Source organism: Clarias gariepinus, chromosome 15 (genome assembly GCF_024256425.1).
Source record: "Clarias gariepinus isolate MV-2021 ecotype Netherlands chromosome 15, CGAR_prim_01v2, whole genome shotgun sequence".
Taxonomy (NCBI): Eukaryota; Metazoa; Chordata; class Actinopteri; order Siluriformes; family Clariidae; genus Clarias; species Clarias gariepinus.
In genome coordinates, this window is record NC_071114.1 from 21,359,630 (window position 1) to 21,382,500 (window position 22,871).

At 37.3% G+C, this 22,871-nt stretch overlaps 2 protein-coding genes across 3 annotated transcripts in view; one reads left to right on the top strand and one right to left on the bottom strand.

Moving 5' to 3' along the window:
• Window positions 1-299: 299 nt before the first annotated feature.
• Window positions 300-11,353, bottom strand: zfand6 (zinc finger, AN1-type domain 6). Of its 2 annotated transcripts, none has more exons than XM_053513012.1 (5): window positions 11,081-11,353; window positions 7,372-7,529; window positions 6,190-6,339; window positions 4,197-4,295; window positions 300-1,525 (listed from the first exon to the last, which is right to left on the bottom strand). In XM_053513012.1, the coding sequence occupies exons 2-5, from the start codon at window positions 7,520-7,522 to the stop codon at window positions 1,377-1,379; spliced, it is 549 nt and encodes a 182-aa protein (XP_053368987.1). In that variant the 5' UTR covers window positions 7,523-7,529; window positions 11,081-11,353; the 3' UTR covers window positions 300-1,376. The 2 variants fall into 2 exon arrangements, with proteins under 2 accessions (XP_053368987.1, XP_053368986.1); XM_053513011.1 differs by having other exon boundaries at window positions 11,135-11,352.
• Window positions 11,354-12,250: 897 nt separating this feature from the next.
• The window catches only part of mthfs (5,10-methenyltetrahydrofolate synthetase (5-formyltetrahydrofolate cyclo-ligase)), an 18,616-nt gene continuing 7,995 nt past the window's right edge, over window positions 12,251-22,871 (top strand). The window contains exons 1-2 of the mRNA XM_053512557.1: window positions 12,251-12,557; window positions 14,655-14,919. Coding sequence (XP_053368532.1) covers window positions 12,447-12,557; window positions 14,655-14,919 — 376 coding nt within the window. The 5' untranslated portion in view covers window positions 12,251-12,446. The remainder of the gene's footprint in view (window positions 12,558-14,654; window positions 14,920-22,871) is intronic.

Here is a 22,871-nt window from a genome sequence, read left to right on the forward strand (position 1 = left end):
TACCATTTGCCAATCTTAATGTGTATTACAAAATAATCGTGATAATTATATAACCTGGCAACACCGAACGACGTGTTAGTGACGAGCCAATCACAGACTCCCTCGCGCATCCTCCCTTATCCAGATGCGCTCATTGATTGGCTAAAACCAAATGCCCCCTGACTGCTAACGCCAGGACACTCTATATGGTACGAAACAATGACTCTCCACAGCATTTAGTGCAGCCTGTCTAGTGCACTAGAAATGCGTTTAGGATTCAGCCAATAAATTAAAACAGATTGCAAATGACTCAGCAAAAATAAGCCAAGAAAAGTGTTGCTTTATTCAGATCAAGGCTGAAAAAAGTGAAAATAAAATAACACGCAGCATCATCATTATTATTTGTGGTCACATTACAATATTTTTAATAAAAGAATTAGTTATAGTCTCTAAAGGAAAACAACCAATCACTAATAAAGCAAATGCAGATTAACATCTCCAGCTCCATAACAAAATCACACACTCACACAATGAGCTGATATTTTATCTATTATATAAGTTAGACTGTAACCAATCTGTTGCTACAGACAGTTTGTGCATAGAGGGCCTTCTCACTCATCAGTCCGAGAAAAGGGACCTCCACAGGGCTAGTACTGATTAGATCTGTGTTCCTACACATGTAGGAGAAATTACTGTACCAGGTGCATCAACGCCAGTCAACAATCCTGATGGATTGCAAATAGATAAGCTGAACTGATGCAATCATAGACATTAGCACTAAGCTGCTCCATCACCATCAGGGAGCTGACAAACTGTGCATGCCAGATGTGCTAGTCTCTAACTGTAAATCTGCAAAAGCAACTCAGTATACATTTACACATGCTTACACACTCACAAAACTTTCTCTATTATTGATTATAAACTTTTAATATTTCAACAAAATTTAGAGGGCAAAGCCAGCTGATAAAATGTTCCTTACATGCTTTAAGCCATTACAGTGAAAGAAAATCTGCCACTCGTGTTGCTATTCTTTATGTAAAGAAATATATCCTTGCTTGTTTAACATGCAATCTTTGTTTATAGACTTGAGAGAAGACCCGCCCCTCAAGTAGTCTCAACATAGCTCTGTTAGTCATTGGAATTAAAATATAATATGATTGTATAAATCTAGATTTCTGTAATATTTTTACAAAAAACAATAGCAACAGATAAAAAAAAAAAAACAACAACAACATATATTTGCTAAGTTGAAAAAAGTACTTCTGTGTGGTGTGTATGGTTCAATGGTTTGTGCTGGTATTGTTCAGAGGTCCACCGTGCAATGTGGCATAGAGGAAGAAAATGGGGAAGAAATGATGGAACAGGAAAAGGACTTGGGGTTGTCCATGAGCATCGTCTCAAATCTTTGTAATTTTTTCGCCAACGATGACCGGGTTTTCTTTCCTGATTTTCTCAGCCGCGTCAGCTTTATAGTCGAAGGTGCAATTGTGGAGGTCTGAGTATCGGTGAACACCGCAAAACACATTTCCACAGCGGCAGTCAAAACCTGCGATATGCAGATAAACAGAAATGAATAGATGCTTTGATTAGGATGATTATTTTATTTAAGAGACCTCTGAGACTGAAAGCAACCAGCATTAAAGGCCTCTCTCAAGGACCTGACATTGATTCTCAGGCAGGTATGGGAATTACCATTCACTGCCAAATATCTATGGATAAGTGTTGTAAAATCTGAAAATATTACATTATTAATACAGAAATAACACACACAAGCAAGCAAGCAAGCATTTATACTGTATATTTGCATGGTTGTGATTTGTAGTAGTAATAGTAATGATTTCAGTTGGAATGTGGCTGGAAGTGCCATTACAATAAATATAAACACTGTCCATTCAAATCAGAGGACCAGAACTAACTGCTGTATATTACTGGTTTATACTAAGTCCAACCGATAAAGCTGATTGGACATGAGCCATATTGAGTTATGATATAGAGCATAACAGCACTGTAACGTTTACCTATACTTCACTCTGTCACAGGAGCTCTAACAATTGTTATAACATTATGCCATCTTAAACAACAATTTGTCTCCTTAGTAATTGCTTCCTAATTGTTTCTAAATCGTCTGTGTTGTTTAGTTCACAGCTAACGCAAGCTATTAAGCTAACTGTCTTCTAACAACCTTTCTGATTGAACACAAAATTTTTGTCAATCTGCAAATTCTGACAGGAGAAATCTATTTTGTGTGTTTTGAAGGAGTCCAGTGTCAGAGCTTCCTAAAACATACATTTACAGCAATACAGCGAACCCAGAAAATGTAGACACAATTTACCAGTTATCATCTACGCTCTTTTTATAAAATCGAATTGAATTATGGCAGCAATGTGTAGTATTATCTTTCCGATGTCAGATGTCAGTAGTCACTTTACAAAAGCACACTTTACATTCGAGCAGTGTCAGATTATATATTTAAAATGTGTGTAATGTTGGATGAAAATGCCAAAGTTTGTTTGGAACAGAACCACCAACACTAACATTCGCATTAATTTATATGTTCGAACCTGAAGTTCTGCATAGCTTTTGAAGTATCTTGCAGAGCAATCCTTTTGGACACTGCAGTCCAGTGGTCGGCAACGCGCGGCTCCGGAATGTAATTTTAAATTTGAAGATTATGGTGTAACATTAAAATAAAAACTGTTAAATTTTTTGTTGCTCTAAATATGCATCGCAGTTGCCAATGTGCGACACCTGCCGGCAGGCAATTTATTGGACATTTCGAGCCCTAAGCTGCGTTCTATTCCAAAGTGTATTTCACAGGGTGCTCCCTACTCCCTGCTCTGTTTGCAGTGAATGTCGGTGGAGGGAATGTCATTCAAAGTCACCAGCGCTGACGTCACTTTCTTCATATTATTGATAATAATAATTGCTTAAAAATCTACAGATATCTATTTACTTTTTACAGATTACTAGCCTATATAATAATAATTTATTCACTTGAAGCTTAAATTATTGTGTCATATTAATATGATATCATCGTTGATAATAATGATAATAAATTATCATTAAGATATTAATCTTTTTTCGAGCTCCATTTTTTTTGGTTGACAGCTGACTGCTCCCTCCAGAACATGCAATAAAAGGATGATGGCAAACAGAAGCAGACGGCATTTTAATTTCGCTGCAGGTGGATAATTTAAGTTAGTTTTTTTAGGTTTCATAAATAAAAAGTACGGAGCCCCCCAGGGGTCATGTAGTACAGAAAGAAAAAAAAAAGAAGGAAAAAAAAAAGTGTGTGCGGATTAATAAATCATGCGCGCTAATTCATTAACCAAGAAGGACAAATAGACATTAAGTATTTTATTTAAAAGTAAAATTTTGTTTTCTTTGTAGCAGTTCATTGATTACATAAATGGAACCCACTATAGTTTTTTATACATGGCATAAAGGTAAAAAATGATAAATGCAGGGTTATCTTTATTTTAGATGTCAAAAGGGTTTTGTGGCTCCCAGTGTTTTCCAAACGGCTATGAGTGTTTAAGGTTGCCGACCCCTGCTCTAGTCAATGTTGTTCATCATGTAGTTTGCCGAAATCCAAAGTGTCTAGATGCTAACGGTGACCACTTTGATTGCATAATTCATACATCACTTACAGCTACCCTTTGATGTTTATATGAATTTAGCAATAACATTTTATGCATAGCTTTTTTATTGTTGAAATTTGTATAAATTTTTGGGCCCCGATGTATAATACAACATACAATATTAAACTGTTGTAGATAAAGTACACCAAAGTATAGAAAAAACAAGACCAAAAATAATTCCCTTGAAGGCAGCAGCAGCTAAATAATTACAAAAATAAAAATAATTCCATCCTTGTTATGCTGCTGCAGGTTTAGAGGGAATTTTTTTTGGTCTTATTTCTTCTATACGTTGTTACCTGTATCTACTGTTAATTGTTAAGTATTGTATGTTGTATTATAATGCTTTTATGAATTTGTTGATTTTGTTAGCTAATAATCTATGAAAACCTGGAATAAAAGAATTATGCAAATGACATGTTTACAATAACCTGAACTAAATTTGCATATGTTAGTCTTTATGAATAAAGTAGTTCCCAGACAGAACTGAAAGATAAACACAATATGAATCACAAATGCCAATGCAGAAATCAGCATTAGGTCATTTAAAAGAAGCTGTTACACACAAACGTCTCTCACCCGTCAGCCCCACTTTTTTGCGGCAGGTAAAACAACGGTTCTTTTTGGGTTTGGATTTTTCTGGTTCAGGGGTAGCTGGCTGTGAGGATGAGTCTGATCCTAAGGATAAGGACAAGAAAAAAAAAAGGCAGGTTAAGAAACATTTAATTTATGTACACTTTATCTTGATATAAAGTACAATCAATACAAAATACCATGTAAAAACATTTCACAATATGAGTGACAATATTAAATTAATTAAATTTTTGATAAAATTATGGAGAGCAATTTATACTACAGAAACTATAGAAATATCAGGAACTTCAGTATTGAAATGAAAAAAAGAAAAAGTAAAAGATCTATTATGCAGCCCTGAAATACCACACGAGTCGTAATCAATATTTATAAAAGATGGAATGCTAACACTCTACATGAGAGCCCAAGAAACTGAATAGCTTCAAACCCGGCTAAACCTATTCATTGTAACCATCTATTCTTTAAAACTCTAGTCATATTTCAGAGAAGCTGTGAGTCATGGTAAGGTGAGACACAGAGTAGAGAAAAGTGAATTATTATTTCTAATTTTGGCTTGTTCATGGGAACACAAAGTCCTAACTAGTTCACTCTACATTCGTTTTCACATTTGGCAAAAGTGATTTGTACTGTGCCCAGGAACGAATGCACCACCTCCCCACTCGTCCGCTGGCCGGCAATTACATTATTTTTAGCTTTCCGTTCTCAGGTACACTTGCATATTTACACTTTCCAATACAGCAAGTGGAGGTATCGGAGAGTTGTTATGGTTTGTGAGCTGCCATTAAACACAAGAAGATGAGGAAGTTTACCTTGGCGTTATGCCTAATATTGATATTTCAGAAAAAATCTCAAGAGCAGACAGCATGATGACGACGGTCTAAACAGCGATCTACTTTCTCAGGTACAATTGGCTTTAATATTTAAGTCGATCCGTGCCCTATTGTGCCTGCGACAATCTCTGCAAGCGGACTCAGGCACGATTCCCGAGCGCGAGACGATTGTGTTCAAAGCTAACCACCTGCACAAGGATTGAAAGAAGCAGCAGCATCTGAATGTGTGACCTCAGATTTCAACAATGCAGAGATTGTGAGTCGATATACACTACCGTTTAAATGTTTGGGTCACTTGCAAATTTCTTTGTTTTTGTTTAGTGATTTATTTTCTACATTCTACAACAATACTGGGGATTACAAAACTATAAAATAACACATATGGAATTAGGTAATTATGTAACAACAAGAAAAACAACAGTTAGATGTTATTTTAAGACACAGAGGTCAGCCTTTCTGTAATAGTTCTTGCAAGAACAGTATTGTCAAGTGCATTTGAAAAATCCGTCAAGCACCATAATGAAACTGGCTTTCATGAAGGCCATCCTAAAAGAGAGAGAGACCAAAACCTACCTCTGCTGCAGACAAGATGTTCATTTAGAGTTATCAGCCTGAAAAATTACCAATTTACAGCACCTCAGATTAGAGGCATTATGAAGTCTTTACAGAGCATAAGTAATAGGCACATCTCACCATTAACTGTTCAAAGGAGATTAATGCATTTTTCGGACGCCCTTAGCATTCCTTTATAATGTAGAAAAAAATTTAAATAAGAAACGATTATGGAGTTAGAAAGTGACCCCAAACTTTTAAATGGTAGTGTATATGGCAATATTATCACATATTTTTTTCTTTTTTTATATATACTCTGACGAAATACTGCATTGATCTGGTGTATGCATACTCTGAAGGTTCAATAATTTTATAAAATTTTAACTGAAAGATAAAGCAGGGATTTTGATGCTTGCCAGTGGACTTTGTGCATGTATTGGACTTTAACAAAGGCAAACAAACAGCAGCACAGATTGTGAGCGAGAAAGCGTGCAGGAAACATAGCGAGGCATTTTTAGTGCCCTGAACTGCTGTAAACACTGCTCCATTCTTGGAAAGATTTATGTCAATACAGAGTGATGAAAGAAAGGGTGGACCTGTTACTTCTGATGTTTTTAGCTCCTCTTGGACTGAAGCTCCTGATGTTTCTTCTTCCTGTGTGATTTCTGTAGAAGTAACTGTGGTCGACGAAGCACACAAGGATTCTTCTAAACTGCTGAGGCTGGACGACACAGCAGGCACCGTCACTACAGAAAGATCGGAAAGAAACCAGACATTCAACATTAAAACATTTGGCAATTATCTGACCTGTTTGTCATTCATATTTGGGACACAAAGCTTGAGGACGATGTGTTTTGGTGTGGCACCATTTTAAATTAACTGTACAACAGATGGTAGAGGTAGTCAGGTTAAGGCCTACCTGTCCAATAAGACAACAACTAAAAGAACAAGGCTTTATATGCTTTTATAAGGCTTTATATTTACCATAGATAATAGTAACAGTAATCTAAGTAATAACAACATCAACAGCAGCAGATGTCAATATGTTGTCATTTTTTACACCAAAAAAAAAAAAAAAGCTCCAAACCAACATTTAAAGAGGAATTGGGGGTGGAAAAAAACAAAATACTTTATTTAGCACCCAACTTTTATTAAGGATCTGGGATAAGAACATCAGGGGTTGAAGCCTGAGCTCTGCCAAGTTGCCACTGTTACAGGGACAAGCTGGGCTGTGCAAAGAAGAGAATTTCAATATGTGACAAATAAAGGGTCGTTTTGTATGTGTTACTGCACAAGATTAGTTAATCGTTAACAAGTATGATTAATTCTAAATCCTAACTTTGGTGTTCTGTAGGTGAGTAGCTACAACCTGCCAAGAAGAAAGACATCAGCTTTCACCTCACAGAAGCAACTGGAACATTTACAAGACTAAAAATTTTTATTTGATTGTACTCTTAAAAAAAAAAGATTCTATAAAGCTGCTTTGCGCTGCTTTCTTTAAAAGTGATATACAAATAAAATCGGATTGAACCGAAGGAACATGGTTTGAGTTGTTTTGTTTTTAAGCTTACATTTTAAGTAGATGGTGTACTTTTAATTTCCCATCATCTTTATTTCTTTTTTTAGAAATATTTAGGTCTCCTATTCAGGTGTGACCATCCTTAAGTGCGACTGACTACGCTCTAACATCCACCACCTACTGATTCAAGCATGTGTAATTACTAAAATAGTATAGCCAGCAATTCTTTACTGGTGTGAGAGCACCACACGTCTCTCACCTGTCTCAGTGACCCTGCCGTTGGTGTTTTGCCTCTGCAGGAAGTCTTTGTAGCAGATAGAGCACATGCCATTGGTGCGTGGGTTTCCATAGAAGCCACAGCCAGTGGAGCACAGCAGGGGCACCTGGGTCTGGTTTGTCTCTTGAGCCATGTCTCTCCTGAAGGACCAAAAATAGACAGAACAGTAGTCCATTTGGTGTTATAATGTTATAGTGAAATAGGAAACAAAATTCCAATGGCTGTTGAATTGCAATAAATTAGAAATAAACAAAAATATAAACTCTTTGATTTTCTGGAAATCAAATAAAACAACCAATAAAGTCATACAATATCACATTATATAATTTTTTTTTTATAAAAAACTAAGCAGTCCCGAGGGCTTCATTTGTACTATAACTTTTAATGTAATGTTAAATTCCTATTATCACTACAATATCTCCTAAAGTAAATCCCAACCGTCGACAGTTTTACTTTCTATAGCACTGAATTTCAATGTTGGCCAAGTATCAATAAATCAATCAATAAAATAAAAAAACTGCTGTCAACAATGCCCATCCGCTCCAGTCATTATTAAAGAAACACAAGTATGACAAATCCCAAGTAAAGCTCATGTTTCATTTGTGTCCGTGCTAGCTATGACTGCCAGTAAAAAGTCATCTTCGGAAAATAGACAAAGGTATTAAATACCAAACCTGGCATGGTAATAAAGGAAAGAAACATGACCTTAAATTGTATTTTCTTGTTATTTAATCATTTCTAAATTTAAATTACAATAACCTTGCATCATTAGTGTAGTTTTAGAGAAAAAATAAAGTTGGCTTTAGATACAAGTGACGTTCCAGAAGGGGAGCCTCATTTGATTCCAGCACTGTCCAAATGCACATACAATCTGTATGATTGAAAACAGAAAATAAATGAAAGCATGCCTTGTAAATTAGAGCTGCATTAATACTGGTATCTTGTATCGACCAAAAAATCTAATCTTGTATCGACCTTGTATCTGAGCTAATTTACCAAGGGTAGCGCTACAGCTCAAACAGAAGGGGGAGTTCACTAATCAGGACAAAATATTATCACTTGGTTTAACTCTAGAAAAATATCTTTTACTGTAAAAAACATAGCTGCTGTCACCATCATGGCCATCACCATCCTTATAAGTGTGGTTCTTGTACATCTCTTTTTGTCAGTTAATACATTAACAGCAAGGTCCAAAGGCATGTGTTAAGATATCATAATCACACTTTGGTTATGTGCTAATGCACCGTGGACTATAAAAACAGACAGGCCTGTTTGTTAAGAAGGCAAATTACGGCTACAGCCCGAAATCACAAGTTCCACTTGAGATATGGAAACATTCTGGTTATATGGTGATGTATTAACACTATAAGAATCTCATATCAGAACTGGACTGCTGGTATAAACAAGTTAACACATTAACAACAAATATGCTATACATTTCTTACAAAGTAAAGTACTGGGCAATCTTTAGGACTTATTAAGATGAATATGTGAGGTGACTAACAAAAAATGCAAGCTAATTAAAAAAAAAGATTTTTTTACAAATAAAAAGAACATACCTGCATCTACATAACATTAGGGGTTAAAAACAACCTGAAGCCCATGCATATAATCTCAACCTGAAAGTAAATCTTATCAGTGCAGTTTAGTGACTGTCTACACTGATGGCTAAAGGAACTGTGTCACAAACTAAACAAACACTAGACTGCTAAAAAAAAAAAAAAAATTGTTGAACCATTCCAATACCCAGCAAGCTTTAAAGCCTTTCATAATCGAGTATGGAGGTTACTTAGGTCATTTACACTCTCACATGGGCAATCCTGTGACTAGCTTAAGAAAAACCTATGTTTTGGCACACACTCAAACACGGGATGGGAATAGGATTACAGAGCAACACAACTAGCTCTTGAGCCACAGGCACAGTAACAGATAAACATGTGCATGCGAAGAACCAAATCCTTACATTTTATGCTAGGGGAGTAAAATAAATGTCTTAGGAAAAACTTCTGGCATTTGTTATATTGCAGTTCTGGATGGTTGATAAATGGTTGGACAGATGGCTGAGCAGACAGATACATGCAGTGTGAGATAAATGGAAGGATGGACAGTTGGTTGGATGGTTAGGTAGGTGGTTAGATGCTCAGAAGGGTGGATGAATAGATGGATGCATGGTGAAACGAATGGTAAGGTGATTAAATGGAGTGATGGATGGACAGTGTGATGAGTGGATTGTAAGATGGATGGGTAGTAAGATGGGTGTAAGGGCAAAATTAGATATGAACAGAAGGATTGTTGGGAAGATGGATGGATGGATGAATAGATCAGATATATGGCAGCTTGGCAGTTGACAGTCAGTTTGGAGGATGATCATGTGGATGGTTAAATGTTTACGTAGATGGATGGTTGGAGGAACTGTTAAGTAAGATAGATGGATTTAACCTTGCAGGATTACAGAGTAAGAGTAACACTTAACACATCAATTGCAATCATATACGAATGTAAATAATTAATCTAATTTAATTACTCATTCATTTATCTTCTTTACCACTTGTCCTGAAGAGGGTTGCAGGGACCTGGAGCCTGTCTGAGAACCCTGAAAAGGGGGCTAATTAATCACAGAGCCTGCACACACACTTATTTAGAAATGCCAATTAATCTAATCTGCATGTCTTTGGACTGTGGGAGACGAACGACCTGGAGAAAACCCACAAAGCCCAAGGAGAACATGCAAACTCCACACACATACCAGAAGTGGGAATCAAACCCTCAGACCTGGGGGTGCATGGGCATAGTGCTAACCACTATGCCACCGTTGTTGCAGTTAGTCTTTTGGCTGCTCCTGTCAAGGAGTCACCATAGCGGGCCATCCGTTCCACACACAACTAGGCACAGGTTTTAAGATGGACGCAACACTGCCATTTTATCTGGGTTTGGGACCGGCACTGCATCCAGTGGTTGGGGTTTTGGACATTGGTTGGGAATTAAACCTGCATGGCTGGCCATTTTGGATTTAATTTATAAAAATTTATTACAACATAATCAATATTGAAGTGTAAAGTCAGTCACACAAGTGTAATATGCAACTGAATCATTTCCCACCTCATCTCTACTATACAAACAGTTTTTAATTGGTAATAAAGTTCTCAAAGTAAAAGCTCACTTCCTATAATCCTCGTCTTCTTTTGACTTAAAATTACACAATACTACTACTACTAATATCTAAATCTCATTATTGTGTCATTAAATCCTGTACATATTGATTTTTAAAATCAGACATAGTACAGATCAAGAAAGGTGAAATTACAAAAGTCTAAAATGCATTAAAAGAGTCTGAAAGCAGATTTTACTGGATAATGTAGTTCCCCCTCTCTTTGTGTTTGCGCCACCAAACAATACCGTTTTTTACAGTTTGTCCGTGTTTACAACCCTATATTGATTCGTTAGAAAAGCACAAATGGGTCAGTATATTAACCAAAGCAAAAGAAGAAGTAAAAAAACATAGTGAATGTGAAAACAACGAGCTAGCAAGCTAACTGTTAACCTGTTAACCAGCTAAAGATAGTTTCCAGTTGGCTGCAAGCCGTTAGCTCGTGGCTCTGCATCTTACCGCCAGATGATCACCACCTGGAGGACTTTAAACCAAGACAAAAACAAAAAACTTGACCGGTTTGTCTTTCCCGATATAACTTACTTAGCTTAGCATCGCTGGCTAGTTTGCTGTTGATTCTGAGGGGAATAAACTCACCGTGCCCTGACTTCACAGCTCTGGTGCTCGAAATCACAGAACAACTTTTTCTTTTCCAGCGTCAACAGGCTCGAAATAACAGCCTGACCTTCCCAAAACAAAAAGAATTACAAGACACTAATTAAATAACTGTGGGAAGAATCGAAGCTCGCCCTTCAGCTATCAACCCCCACACCCAGAAACAGCCTGTTTGTTATTTTCGTCACTCTCCATCCCCCAATGTGACGTCACTCCTCCCCCACACTGTCAGCTGTACTGTGATGTAATACACGCCATCAGAAGCACGTCTTAACACGTTCCTTTACTCTGTGTTTAATTAACCGAATAACCTGACACTTCTAAAATAAATGTCATAGAAATAGTAATAAAAATAAATGTTTATTTATTATTTACAAACAACAAAAGCACAAACACGCCGTCATAGCGTATAAATTCCCAGCGTTTTGTTATATTTAAATATATAGTTGTTTCTGCTAAACCACGCCCACTGCCACTCCGTCGTCCTCACAAAAGATTGGAGAACTTGTGAATGGCATAATTCCAACTGTTCTCAGAACTGTTTTAAAATTAGGTGCTATTCAATCGATCAGGTTATGCGATTTTATAGCTGTTCTCAAAACGGTATACGTTTGCGCATCTACGAATTCCAGTTTTGGAATTACTTTGCACATTATGATCAATTTTACAGAGTTTACAATCGTGAGATACGCTAATCAGTGACTAAGTTGCAAAACTTATGAAAAAAAATAAACATGAATTGCAAATGTATGATAATGAAAACAGCATCATGATAATTTATAGTTTATTCTGTAAATGTTAATTTAATGGGCTCAAAGTTTTACGTTAAACCATTTTGTAAATATGTACTCGGTCACCAAAAATATAGATACCAAAATATCGTTCAGACATTTTAGTTTGCTATATGCAACCAAAAAGCATTTTTAATGCTTTAAAATATATAATTTTACCAGAAATTATACGAACATTTTCCGAAAATGTATAAAAAAAAAATAAAATAAAAAAATTCTACATTCTTTTAGATTGGCTTTAAATATATCTGATTTGTTTCTAAACACCGGAAGTGCTTTCGCTCAGCTGCGCCAGCCGGTAAATGTAGTCCTTTAAGCCCCAGCGCGACAGATTGACGTATGATGCCGTCTGTTTGTAGTTGGCACGAGAACGCATATGCACATTGGTTAATGATTAACGGCTCACATTTTAAACCTTGACACTTTTTTACTAATGTATTACTGAAACAACAATAGTGCATTCAACCCTATATTTTCCTGGTGAGATAAATAGTGTTAGCGCTATGGCAGCCGTGCGAGCAGCCAAACAGGCGCTCAGGAAAGAGATAAAGAAGCGAGTGTCTGCTCTGAGTGACGAGGAGAAACTTCGCCAGTCTCAGATCGTTTCACAAAAGGTAAACGCGGACTAGTTTGGTGTTCAGGGTGTTTACACTGCTCCCACTGCGCTAAAACATTTCTGATTTTGTAAGTTCTGTAAAGCAGTGTCACGTGTCTTGTATCTACAGCGTCTTCAATAACTAGGGGAAAGTATCACTCATTAACAAAGTCTAACTTTGTGTACAGATGTTCTTAAATTCAGCTCCCACCTCAGGTAGTGGGTGTAAAGTTTGCATGTTTTCCCCAGTGTTTGGGTACTCCAGTTTCCTCCTACACTACAAAGACATGTAGTGTAGGCTAGTTGATGTTTCCAAATTGCCTGTAGTGTGTGTGTGGCAATATTGTGTGATTGTGTGTGTGTGTGTGTCTGTGTCTGCATGCTTGTGCCCTGTATGGGTCTGGCACCCTGTCCAAGGTGTACCCCGCCTAGTGCCCCAAGTTTCTTGGCATAGGTGTCCTGCGACTATGTACAGAATCATTGATTTAGAGAATGAGTGAGTTTAAAGTGTTGATCTTTTAAATGTTTAAAATGCATCTTTCAATCTGCTTCTTGCTCCTCGCAACTTTAGAGTTGTCCTATGTCGGTACTCAATTTTTTTTTATGCTTTTCCTCCCCTTTCTTTCAGAAAACATACACTTAAATGGATTAGGTACATTTTGTCTACCTGTTAATTTTTCCTTTAATGTGTTGTAAGTTCTGGTTTGTGCTGTAAAGTTTGTCCTGGTTAAAGTACATGGATGGGCAGTCATTTGTGTGCGATACACGATGCGTGTGCCATTTGGTAGCACAAAAGGATCAATATACTGTATAACAGCTCACAATTGAACACAATGCATTCCACCTGCAACTAAAAATGCCTACATGCCAACTCAGGCCTTCAACTCCAGCTTTCTTTGAAATGTATTTCTCAGATTTTGAAATTTGCTTGTAAAGTGGGAATGTACAGCTTCAGTGTTTGGCCTCCCTTAGTAATTGATTTGGTTTACAAGGTCCTGCTTTCTTATACATTTGAAAAGGGTTAAAGAGCACCAGCCACTTTGTTTTGAAAGAGATATCTTGTGCAAAGAAGGCATTCTGAAGTGTTTTTATTTATCTGCATTAAGCATGTCTCACAGGGGGGTAAAAAAAGGTTTCAATTTTAACCGAACATTAATTTATTGATTTCTGTTTTAGAAGGGTTTTTTTTTAAATTCATGCTTAATATTGTTAACATTAACATTGTGTCTTCCCTGAAAGTTTCTTAAAAGAAAATAAATCAAAACATTTATTTATATAGCCCCTTACAGCAACCTAAGTTGAACCAAAGTGCTTTGCAGTATTAAAAAATTACAATAAAGTAGCAATAAAAAATACAAAAGAAAAAAAAACACATACAATTATAAAAAAAACAAACACTTGAAATGATAAAATATCAAAAGCCATTCTAAATAAGTGAGTCTTAAGTTTTGCTTTAAACAGAGAGGTCAGCACGAAAAATTTTTCATTCAACATTAAATCTACTTTTCTGTTAATATTAATATGGCACAGTAATGTGATCATATTACTGTATGTGTGATGTTAACATAAAATTCAGGAGAAGAAACCTTAAAAAAAAAACTGCTCATGCTGTGTCCATATTCTTTTTTTTTTGATGTTAAGAGTTTTATCAGAGATTACATTTATTGCATTCGTTGTCTCCTTACTTGCATTTACGCCTCTTTAGCTAACAAAACCACACTGGTGTTTGTTTCTAGTTTGGCAGGTCATAAATCCTTCCAGATTTCCCAGTTTTTTTTTTGCTATCTGGGAAGACGGACTGGCACCAAGGAAACGCAGATCTCCTTCACTGGGGCTGACAGGTGCAGAAGCATCATGCCCTTTTCTATGACTGACAGGCAAAAAATCCTCACCTCCTTTACATCTTTACTAGCACTTGGCAGTATGGCCTCCTCACCCTTTTCTTTAAGACTGAGAGACACAAAGGTCATGCATGTATGCTTGGAAATTTAACATGCTGCGGAGTACAAGAGATGAAACATGAATCAAATTGCATGAATAGTAAAATGATGACTCAGCATTGCGTTGTATTTCTAAAACTATCACCCTTTTTTTTTCTTTTTCTGCATTCCTGCAGCTGTTCAAACATCCCCGCTACAGAAGCAGCCATCGTATTGCCGTGTTTCTGAGCATGCACGATGAAGTTCGCACTGAGGCCATCCTTCAGCACATGTTCAGCAACGACAAGGTCTGTTTCATCCCCAGGTACCAGAGCAACAGCAACCACATGGACATGCTGCGGTTGAACAGTGTGGAGGACATGAAGTCGCTGCCCGTCACCAGCTGGAACATCCTGCAGCCCGCTGAGAATGACACGCAGAGAGAGGAAGCTCTCACTACAGGTAGTAAAGTGCAACACGCAAAGTGTAAATCTGTTTTTTTTTTTCCCCCTCCAGCGCAAAAGCTCATTTCAACAATTCATACAATTACATAATTATATGTGTAGATACACTGAAGGACCTTTTGTTGAATATACAGTAACTAATTCAAGGAGAATAAAATTATATATTATGTAGTAATTACTTAGTCTTTTGTAAAACTTCAAGGAATTTTATTATGTTTTTTTATTTGACTTTGTAAAGTGAATTATGGGTTATAGCAGGAGGAAAAGTAAGTGTGTTTCATGGCTGTCAACCCCACACCCACTGCAGGGCAGCTCCCACCTGCAGTTACACAGTGGATAAAATTGGACATTTTTGACCTGTATGACCATTTAAAATTTACTTTAATTGAAACTAATGAAGTTATTTATTTTTGTTTTTTCATTGCATCAATAAATCAATAAATGGTCTAAACCTAGACCACCAGATGGTGCTGTCGTATTACTTTTTATTCAACTTTAAAATTTAAGCCAATATAAAGTAGTGTGGCGAATGGGATTATGTAACAGTTTAAAATGTTTGATGAATGAGCAACAACAATACCAATAATAATATTATTATTATTATTATTATTATTATTATTAATAGTATAGTTATTTAATAGTAAATAACAAAATGTTTATACATGGCGTCACAAGCGTGGGGCCCATAGTTTGTTGCCCATAGTGTATGAATGAGCATGTAAAAGTGTGTGTGTGTACGCCCCGTGTCACCCCGTTTAGGTTATTCCCTGCTTCGTGCCCAAAATCCCCTGGTATAGGTTCCAGGTCCCCGTGACCCTGTATACAGAATAAGAGGTATAGAAGATGAATAAACTTTGAAACTATAAATTACAGAAGCGTTAAAATTGACTTGCAACAAAAACATACATCAAAAATGATGAACCTGGAATCTCATTGATCTCATATCTCCTGTTAAACAGTCTAATCCCCACTCCCTCTTGCCTATGCATGCAGCTTCTCATGCCATCTCTTGGTGCTCACAGCCCCAACAATCTCATGATCTTTTCTCTCTGTTATTGCTGCCCCTTGTGTCTTTTTTGGTGCATCCTGCCTCTTCCTTCTCTCACTTCTCACCTTCCCTCATGTATTAGAGCTACCAGTCTTGCTGTTCTCTCAGTTCTTGGAGCCTCTTCAGTCTCTGTTAGTGCTCGTAGCCCCGCTGTCTCTTGGAGCTTGCCGCCCTGCCCGTCTTGGAAAGATTTCCGACATCATCTCTCTGTCTTTCTCTCTCTCTCTCTCTCTCTCTCTCTCTCTCTCTTTCTCTCTCTCTCTAAAGGACTACAGATGTGTTCTTTCTCCCTGAAAGATGGCAGGTGCATTTTCTCAACCTTCTTTGAAGGATCACAGATGTGCTGTCCTGCTCAACAGTCTGATTTAACATGTTTAAAAGCACCCCTCTCAAAATCAGTCTTGTGACATGACATTACACTTGATAGGTGCTATTTTTGTTTCTTTTTTTCTTTTTTTTTTAGTTGTTTCATTTTCTGGCAGCTCGAGACATGCTAAATTCATAAGTGTGGCCATTTAAGTGTAAGAATAGAACCTGTCAAATATTTTGCCTCCTGTCTTTACTCCCCTCCATTTATTCCAACCTCTCCCTTACACATTTCATGTCCCTTTAGTCATTCCAATCATTTCCCCGTTAATTTCTTCTTTCAAGGGACCCCTCCCTTTCACTTCCCACATCCCACCTCTCTTCACTTTCCTCTTTCCTGTTATTCCACCTCATCCTTGCACAACCTGTTCTTTCACCCATCTCAGCCCCCCACAGCCCACCCCTTTTCATTCACCCCAGAGCTCTCCTCATTCATCTTATTCTCTTCCTTTAAACATTTTCACTCATCTCAAACCCTTTTTCTATTTACGTAAACTTTTTCCCTTATTTACACCAACCTTTCCCATATACCTCCTGAACTGCCACAATGTCTTACAGTACTTTTGCAGATCTCACTATATATGTCCAGCATGCAGCATTAGTGTTGTTACACCTTGATTCTGCAACATAATCTCCAATAATAATAATCTCCAGGCATATATGATGCAGTGCAGAAATTAGTTCTACCATCCCAAACTCCTAATATATTTCCAGCCACTGATTACCCAACAGGTTAAACATTTTTTTTATACCCAAGCTTAAAAGAGTCAGATAAAGGTAGAATATTTTGGCCCTCCTTGAACCAACTGCATCAAAAAACAACTTAACAATACAAAAAAAAAAAAATTTTTAAAGTGTTCTTCACTACCCATCTCCTCAACCTAACCTCAACAGCACCCTTCACTTGAGACTATGTTATCTAATACAAGGATCTCAATATCACAGGTCTTACAAAACAGAAATCTGATTTGTGTGGCCTTTGGGTATAACTCTGGCATCGGAAGAGTTTCAGCAAAAAAAAAATTCTTAGTGCCTGCGTAAAACATTTCCCATTTACAGCACGTTTTCTATGCCCGTCAGTTTAATCAAAGGACGCATTGCTTACGTGCTTGTCACTTTCATCAATGGAAGTGTCTTATGTGCCTATTTGTCCAGTGAAGGAAGCATGGCCTGTAAGCTTAACAGTCCAAATCTGATTTGTATGTCCTTCAGGTTTGTTGTTGCATCTTTTTCCAGCCTGCTGAAATCACTGTTTTGAGTCAAGCAAGCTCTTACCCCATGGTAACCATATCCCATTATCCATTATCCTTGCCCTACAACTGTTTTGCCAAATAGCTTTAAGGCGTGGGTGGCCTTCACCCCTACTGATAGCTTAGTGTTAAACACTAGGATACTATTTTTAAAAAGAAATACAATGTTTTCCTCTCAAAAAAACTAATATTGAATACTACTGTCATGCAAAGTTTCGGTCAGTCCTTATGATAACAGTATGACTCATGGCAGAGGAAAGACAGAGATGTTACGAAAGAGCCACTGAGACCTTAAAGGACCGAAACAGTGACCCATGAGCTAGTTTTACTCTACCAGCCGCCACAGTATGTAAGAAAAGTGAGTGTAACTGTGAAGGAATTTGTTAATGAAAGTGCATCTGTGCTGTTCACATTGAACACACTGAGTGTGACATTCACATTGGACTTGACATGTCTGTCGGCTTCAATGCCACAAAAACCGTTTGCTTTTAAATACTCCCACTGTTAAACAGCCGACATCGATTAGTGCAATGAAAGGGTTTTAGTTGTGTGTGGGTGTGCATGCAGGACTTTTCTTAAGACTGTACGAGAGCAAAAGGGCATTTTCTTTTTTCAATTAAAATCTGATATATTTAGAGAATGTATCTTAGGCATGCAAAGATGCAGCAATCTCAAACTTTCAAAATCTGCATTTGGCCAATATTGATTTAATATCACTAAGCCTGGTAAGTTGTACTTGGGTTATATTTGTTAGTATGGTTCTAAAGTCATGTTTCTTCGTACATGTGTGTAGAACTGATCCTAGGAGAAGAACATACTGTACAGCTCAGTTAGCCTTCACCGAATAGGCCTGTTAGCTATGTCGCAAGCTGTAAATGAGGAAAGCTGCAACATACAAGCACCAAACACTCTGAAAACAAAGAACTGTAATTACCATTTCAGAGCTGTAACCCAATGAAAGACTCTGTTCTGTACTTAAACAAATCACAAGACAGGACTCTCCAGAGGGGGCTGATATGACTCATCACATCTGCTCTGCTTGTGGAAGAGTTTCAACACAACATATTTTCAATTGCCTGCATAAAACGTTTCCTATTTACAGCACATATTCTGTGTCCATCAGTCCCATCAGGGGACGTGTGACCTATGTGCCTACCACTTTAATCAATGGAAACATGGTTTGGGTGTCCACCAAAGGAGGCACGACCTTTTAATTTTATCAGTTCAGCCAAAGGATGTATGATCTATTTGCCTGTCACTATGTGTCTCCGTCCAAACAAATGAGATATGACCACTGTGCTCATCAGGGCAACCACTGGGACACTGGCCTGTCTGTCAAACCATAGGAGGTATCGTCTATGTGTTACAGCCCCACCTGAAAATCCAGACCTTGTGTTCTTACTAGTTTACCTAATGGAGGCATGGCTTATGTACTGTAAATTAAGCTTTATGTGCAGTGATGTACCAACAACATGATGGATAGGTTAGTAGTCTGACAGATTGTGCAGGAATGCTGCATACTGAGTTGTCTTTTGTGGTAACACTGATGGGAGATGCTGTGCCATTGGAGAAGAGGTGAAAATTCACTTTTTAAAAATAGCATAAACAGAAAACCCTGTAGGATAGCTCTATAGTGTCAGGGTTCCTGTTTTTGGTTCAGTAACCTGAGGTCAGATTATGGTATACGAGTTTCACTTGTCCTTCAACCTATACAGTATTTGTGTATCTTGTTAGATGGGCTACTCTAAGATTGCCCGAGGAGTTGTATGAGGGTATTAATGTGGGTGCCCTGTTTGTCATGGTTATGCTTCTGAATTGGATTTTCTTCCAAACCCCAACCAGGACGATGCAATCACTATGAATGAATGACATGGAAAAACAATTGTCTATTCTACTAGAAGTTGTCATCGTATCATTGTCTATAGCACTTGATCCTATATTTAGGGTCGCGGGGGCCTGGAGCCTATCCCAGGAGACTTTGGGCACAAGGCAGGGTACACCCTGGACAGGTCCACTGGAAGTTTTGAGCAAAAATTAAAAGTTCACAATTGCTCTTTTATCTAGATGTCATTATTCAGCAATACACTGTTACACTGTTTGGCCAAAGGTTGACTATCATACCCATAATTTGCTTTCTAAACATATAATTCTAGATTTAGTTATTTTTCTTAAGTGACCTTCCGTCTACGGAGAAGGCTTTCAAGGAGATCTGCGAATATGGCTATCAATCATTTTATTAACTTTTCTTTCCTCCCTCTCCTTATAGATCATTGACAAGTTTTGTACAGGAAATATACTTAACTATTAAAGCTGGGATATTTGTTTCTAATGAAAGAGTTGCTTCCATTTTGCTTCCATGTCGCAGACTGAACAGGGTGGATTCATGTGACTATACGGGTAAGAGTAGTTTTTTTTTGCCTGCCATGCGGAAGGCCCGGGTTCGATTCCCAGCCAGTGCCCAAACCCCCCAGCCACTGGATGCAGTGCCGGTCCCAAGCCCGGATAAAATGGGAGGGTTGCGTCAGGAAGGGCATCCGGCGTAAAACCTGTGCCAAGTTGTTGTGCGGACTGGATATTCCGCTGTGGCGACCCCTTGCCGGGAGCAGCCGAAAGACTAACAACAAAAGTACATGAACACAGACGGGAAATTACTAACATAATAAAAAAAAATATGTCGATTAAAAGTTTGAAATTTACATTTAAGCATTTGGCAGATGGCCTTATCCAGAGCGACTTACATTTTATAATTTTTTTTTTCATCTGTTGAGGCTTAAGGGCCTTGTTTAAGGGCCCAACAGTGGCAACTTGGTGGTGCTGGGGTTTTACTCCGGGACCTTACGATTAGTAGTCCAATGCCCTAACCAGTGAGTTAACCCTGACCCTGAAATGAAATGTCAGTATGGATTGATTAATTTTTTATTTTTATGATGGCATGGATTGTCATTATGGAATTCTCTTCATGTGCAGGGGCATAGTCATACTAGCACAGGTCTGGGCCTGTAAAGATGGTGTGATCAATACTAACGATATAAGATTTATGGAAAAGTTGTTTGCAAAATCTATGACCATGAACATAAATTGTCCTTTTTTTTTTTTTTTTTTTACCTTTTTATTATATTTAGAATTGTATGCAAAGAGACTTGTACAGATATTTCATAACATATTTTCCCGTGTTGTCATTACTGTTTTCTTAAAGTAGGTTATATAGCGTGTGTTACCTGTATACAGTGGGAGCTATAAGTCCCACACACAGGGCTGGTGAGCTATTTAAAAAAAACGAATGCAGCCAACCAGGAATTGAACATTATTTTATTTGCCTCATCCCAAGCTATAAAACTTGCCATTTCTTTTTTTTTTTTTTTTCTTGTTCTTAACCATATTAGAAAATACTGCAGAAAATCCAAGATGCATCAGATTTCAGTTATATTACCCATGGTGAAGAGCGCTACATGACACCAGATCTTCATATCTCATACTGCGCTGAGCGGCAAAGGCCTTTCCGTTGAGATTCAGTTAGCAGTGAGGGCGCTCACCTGTCCTACTGCGTCTGCGATTTTGCATACTGATCCTGGATCAGCAACCTGCTGTGAGCCTCTCAAAGAGGTTTCTGGCTGACTTCGGTTCATCTTCCTCTCCTTCCAGTAAAAAAAAAAAAAAAAAGTAGGAAAACCGCCTCCATAGAAAGAAGAGATGATGTTCATGGAGGATGGATCAGATTTTTGATTGAGGCAGACTTAAAAAAAAAATATGCACAGCTATTTTGCAAGACTAAATAACCCTGGGGAGATGCTTTTGGAAAAATAACGAAAGATAGAATTGAAAATGCTCTAAATAGAGAAGCTTGGTTAAAGTTTTGCAGAAACTCTTAAAAAAAAAAAAAGTTCCTGTACCTCAAATACAGTCATATTCAATGATCAGCTTTGATTATTTAATTTAATTCAATTAAATTTTATTTGTACAGCACGATTAACAATTCACATTGTCACAAAGCAGCTTTACACAATCAAAAGAATTATTTAAGTTTGTATAAGATGTGAACGTGTATGAATCAAAATGATAAGACTGGCCCTGATGAGCAAGCTGAGGACGACGGCAAGGAAAAACTTCCTAAGATGGGTATAATATCTAATCAGTTTGGATTTTGAAGCCTTGAGTGTAATGTAATAGATGACTACATTCTAGATCACCACAAATTTTTTTGCAAATCTTCCTGTATATTAATCATTATTTTGGCAGGTAATTTGTAAACAAGTTTGTTAAATTAGCAAAGGTAGTCCATATTTACAAGAGCAGGTTCCTATCATTCCCGTACTATCCAACATTTTGCAATGTTATCTTTGTGAATTAAGTACAGTAATGATAAACTGCAGTTAAGTAGGGGCTTCTGCCTTGTTGGCCACAACATCATGTTTACATAACATTTTTTAGGAACTAGATGTAATTAAGACTTTTTTTTTTTTTTTTTAAAGAAGAGAAACTTTAATTACTAGCCGGTACCGGTGCAAAACAAAATGAGCACCAACATGTCACAGGTTATCAGAGCTATTTAAAAAAAAAAATCATAGACAATATATGACCAAAGCTATTGTTGGACAAACCCAAACTACGAGTGACACAATCAATATTAGAAAAGGTACTTGCTTCAAAGGGTTACTTTTGGGTTAAGGGGGACATTGTAGGAATAAAATTTACTGAGTGTAAACTATTTATTTGGAACGAATTAGTATACACATAGTACCTTTATTAGCAATTTATTTGCCCAGTCTGTGTTTAGAAAGAAAACTTCTATAGTCCCCTTACTGTATGCAGGGGATGGGGGTGTATATTTATTGCTTTTGCCTGCACTATTTATGCATTATAAATAAATGTCATATACAAACTTATTATTACAATACTTTGGGCCAGTGAGTGCCTCTGCTGATGGTTACCCTGCTTCTATAATGTTCTTGTGTTTATCAATATTTTAATAACGCTGTGTTGCTTTAAAATCTCGACTCGCATTTATTTGTCACCCGCTGTGTGATGGTGACCGATGAATTAGTCTGACTGCCTGACTGCAAGTAGAATTATGTTGCCTAGCATTTTTCACTGTCAGGGTACAGGGACATTTAGTGACTCTCAGTCATGTGTGCACAAATGAATGCCTTTAGTCAAATGTTCTCCTATGTGCGCACAGAAAACAGATATTAAATAGTCATTGAATTGTCAAAGAAATTGCTATTAAATTTTATCATTTGAATAATACATTTAAATTAAATTGTTTAAACAAAAACATTACAAAGTAAA

Coding starts and splice junctions, on each gene's coding strand:
- zfand6 (XM_053513012.1), bottom strand. CDS start 7,522: ATGGCTCAAGAGACAAACCAGACCCAGGTGCCCCTGCTGTGCTCCACT. Junction 4,296..6,189: donor AAAAACATCAGAAGTAACAG/GTCCACCCTTTC, acceptor CCTTATCCTTAG/GATCAGACTCATCCTCACAG. Junction 1,526..4,196: donor CAAAAAAGTGGGGCTGACGG/GTGAGAGACGTT, acceptor TGCATATCGCAG/GTTTTGACTGCCGCTGTGGA.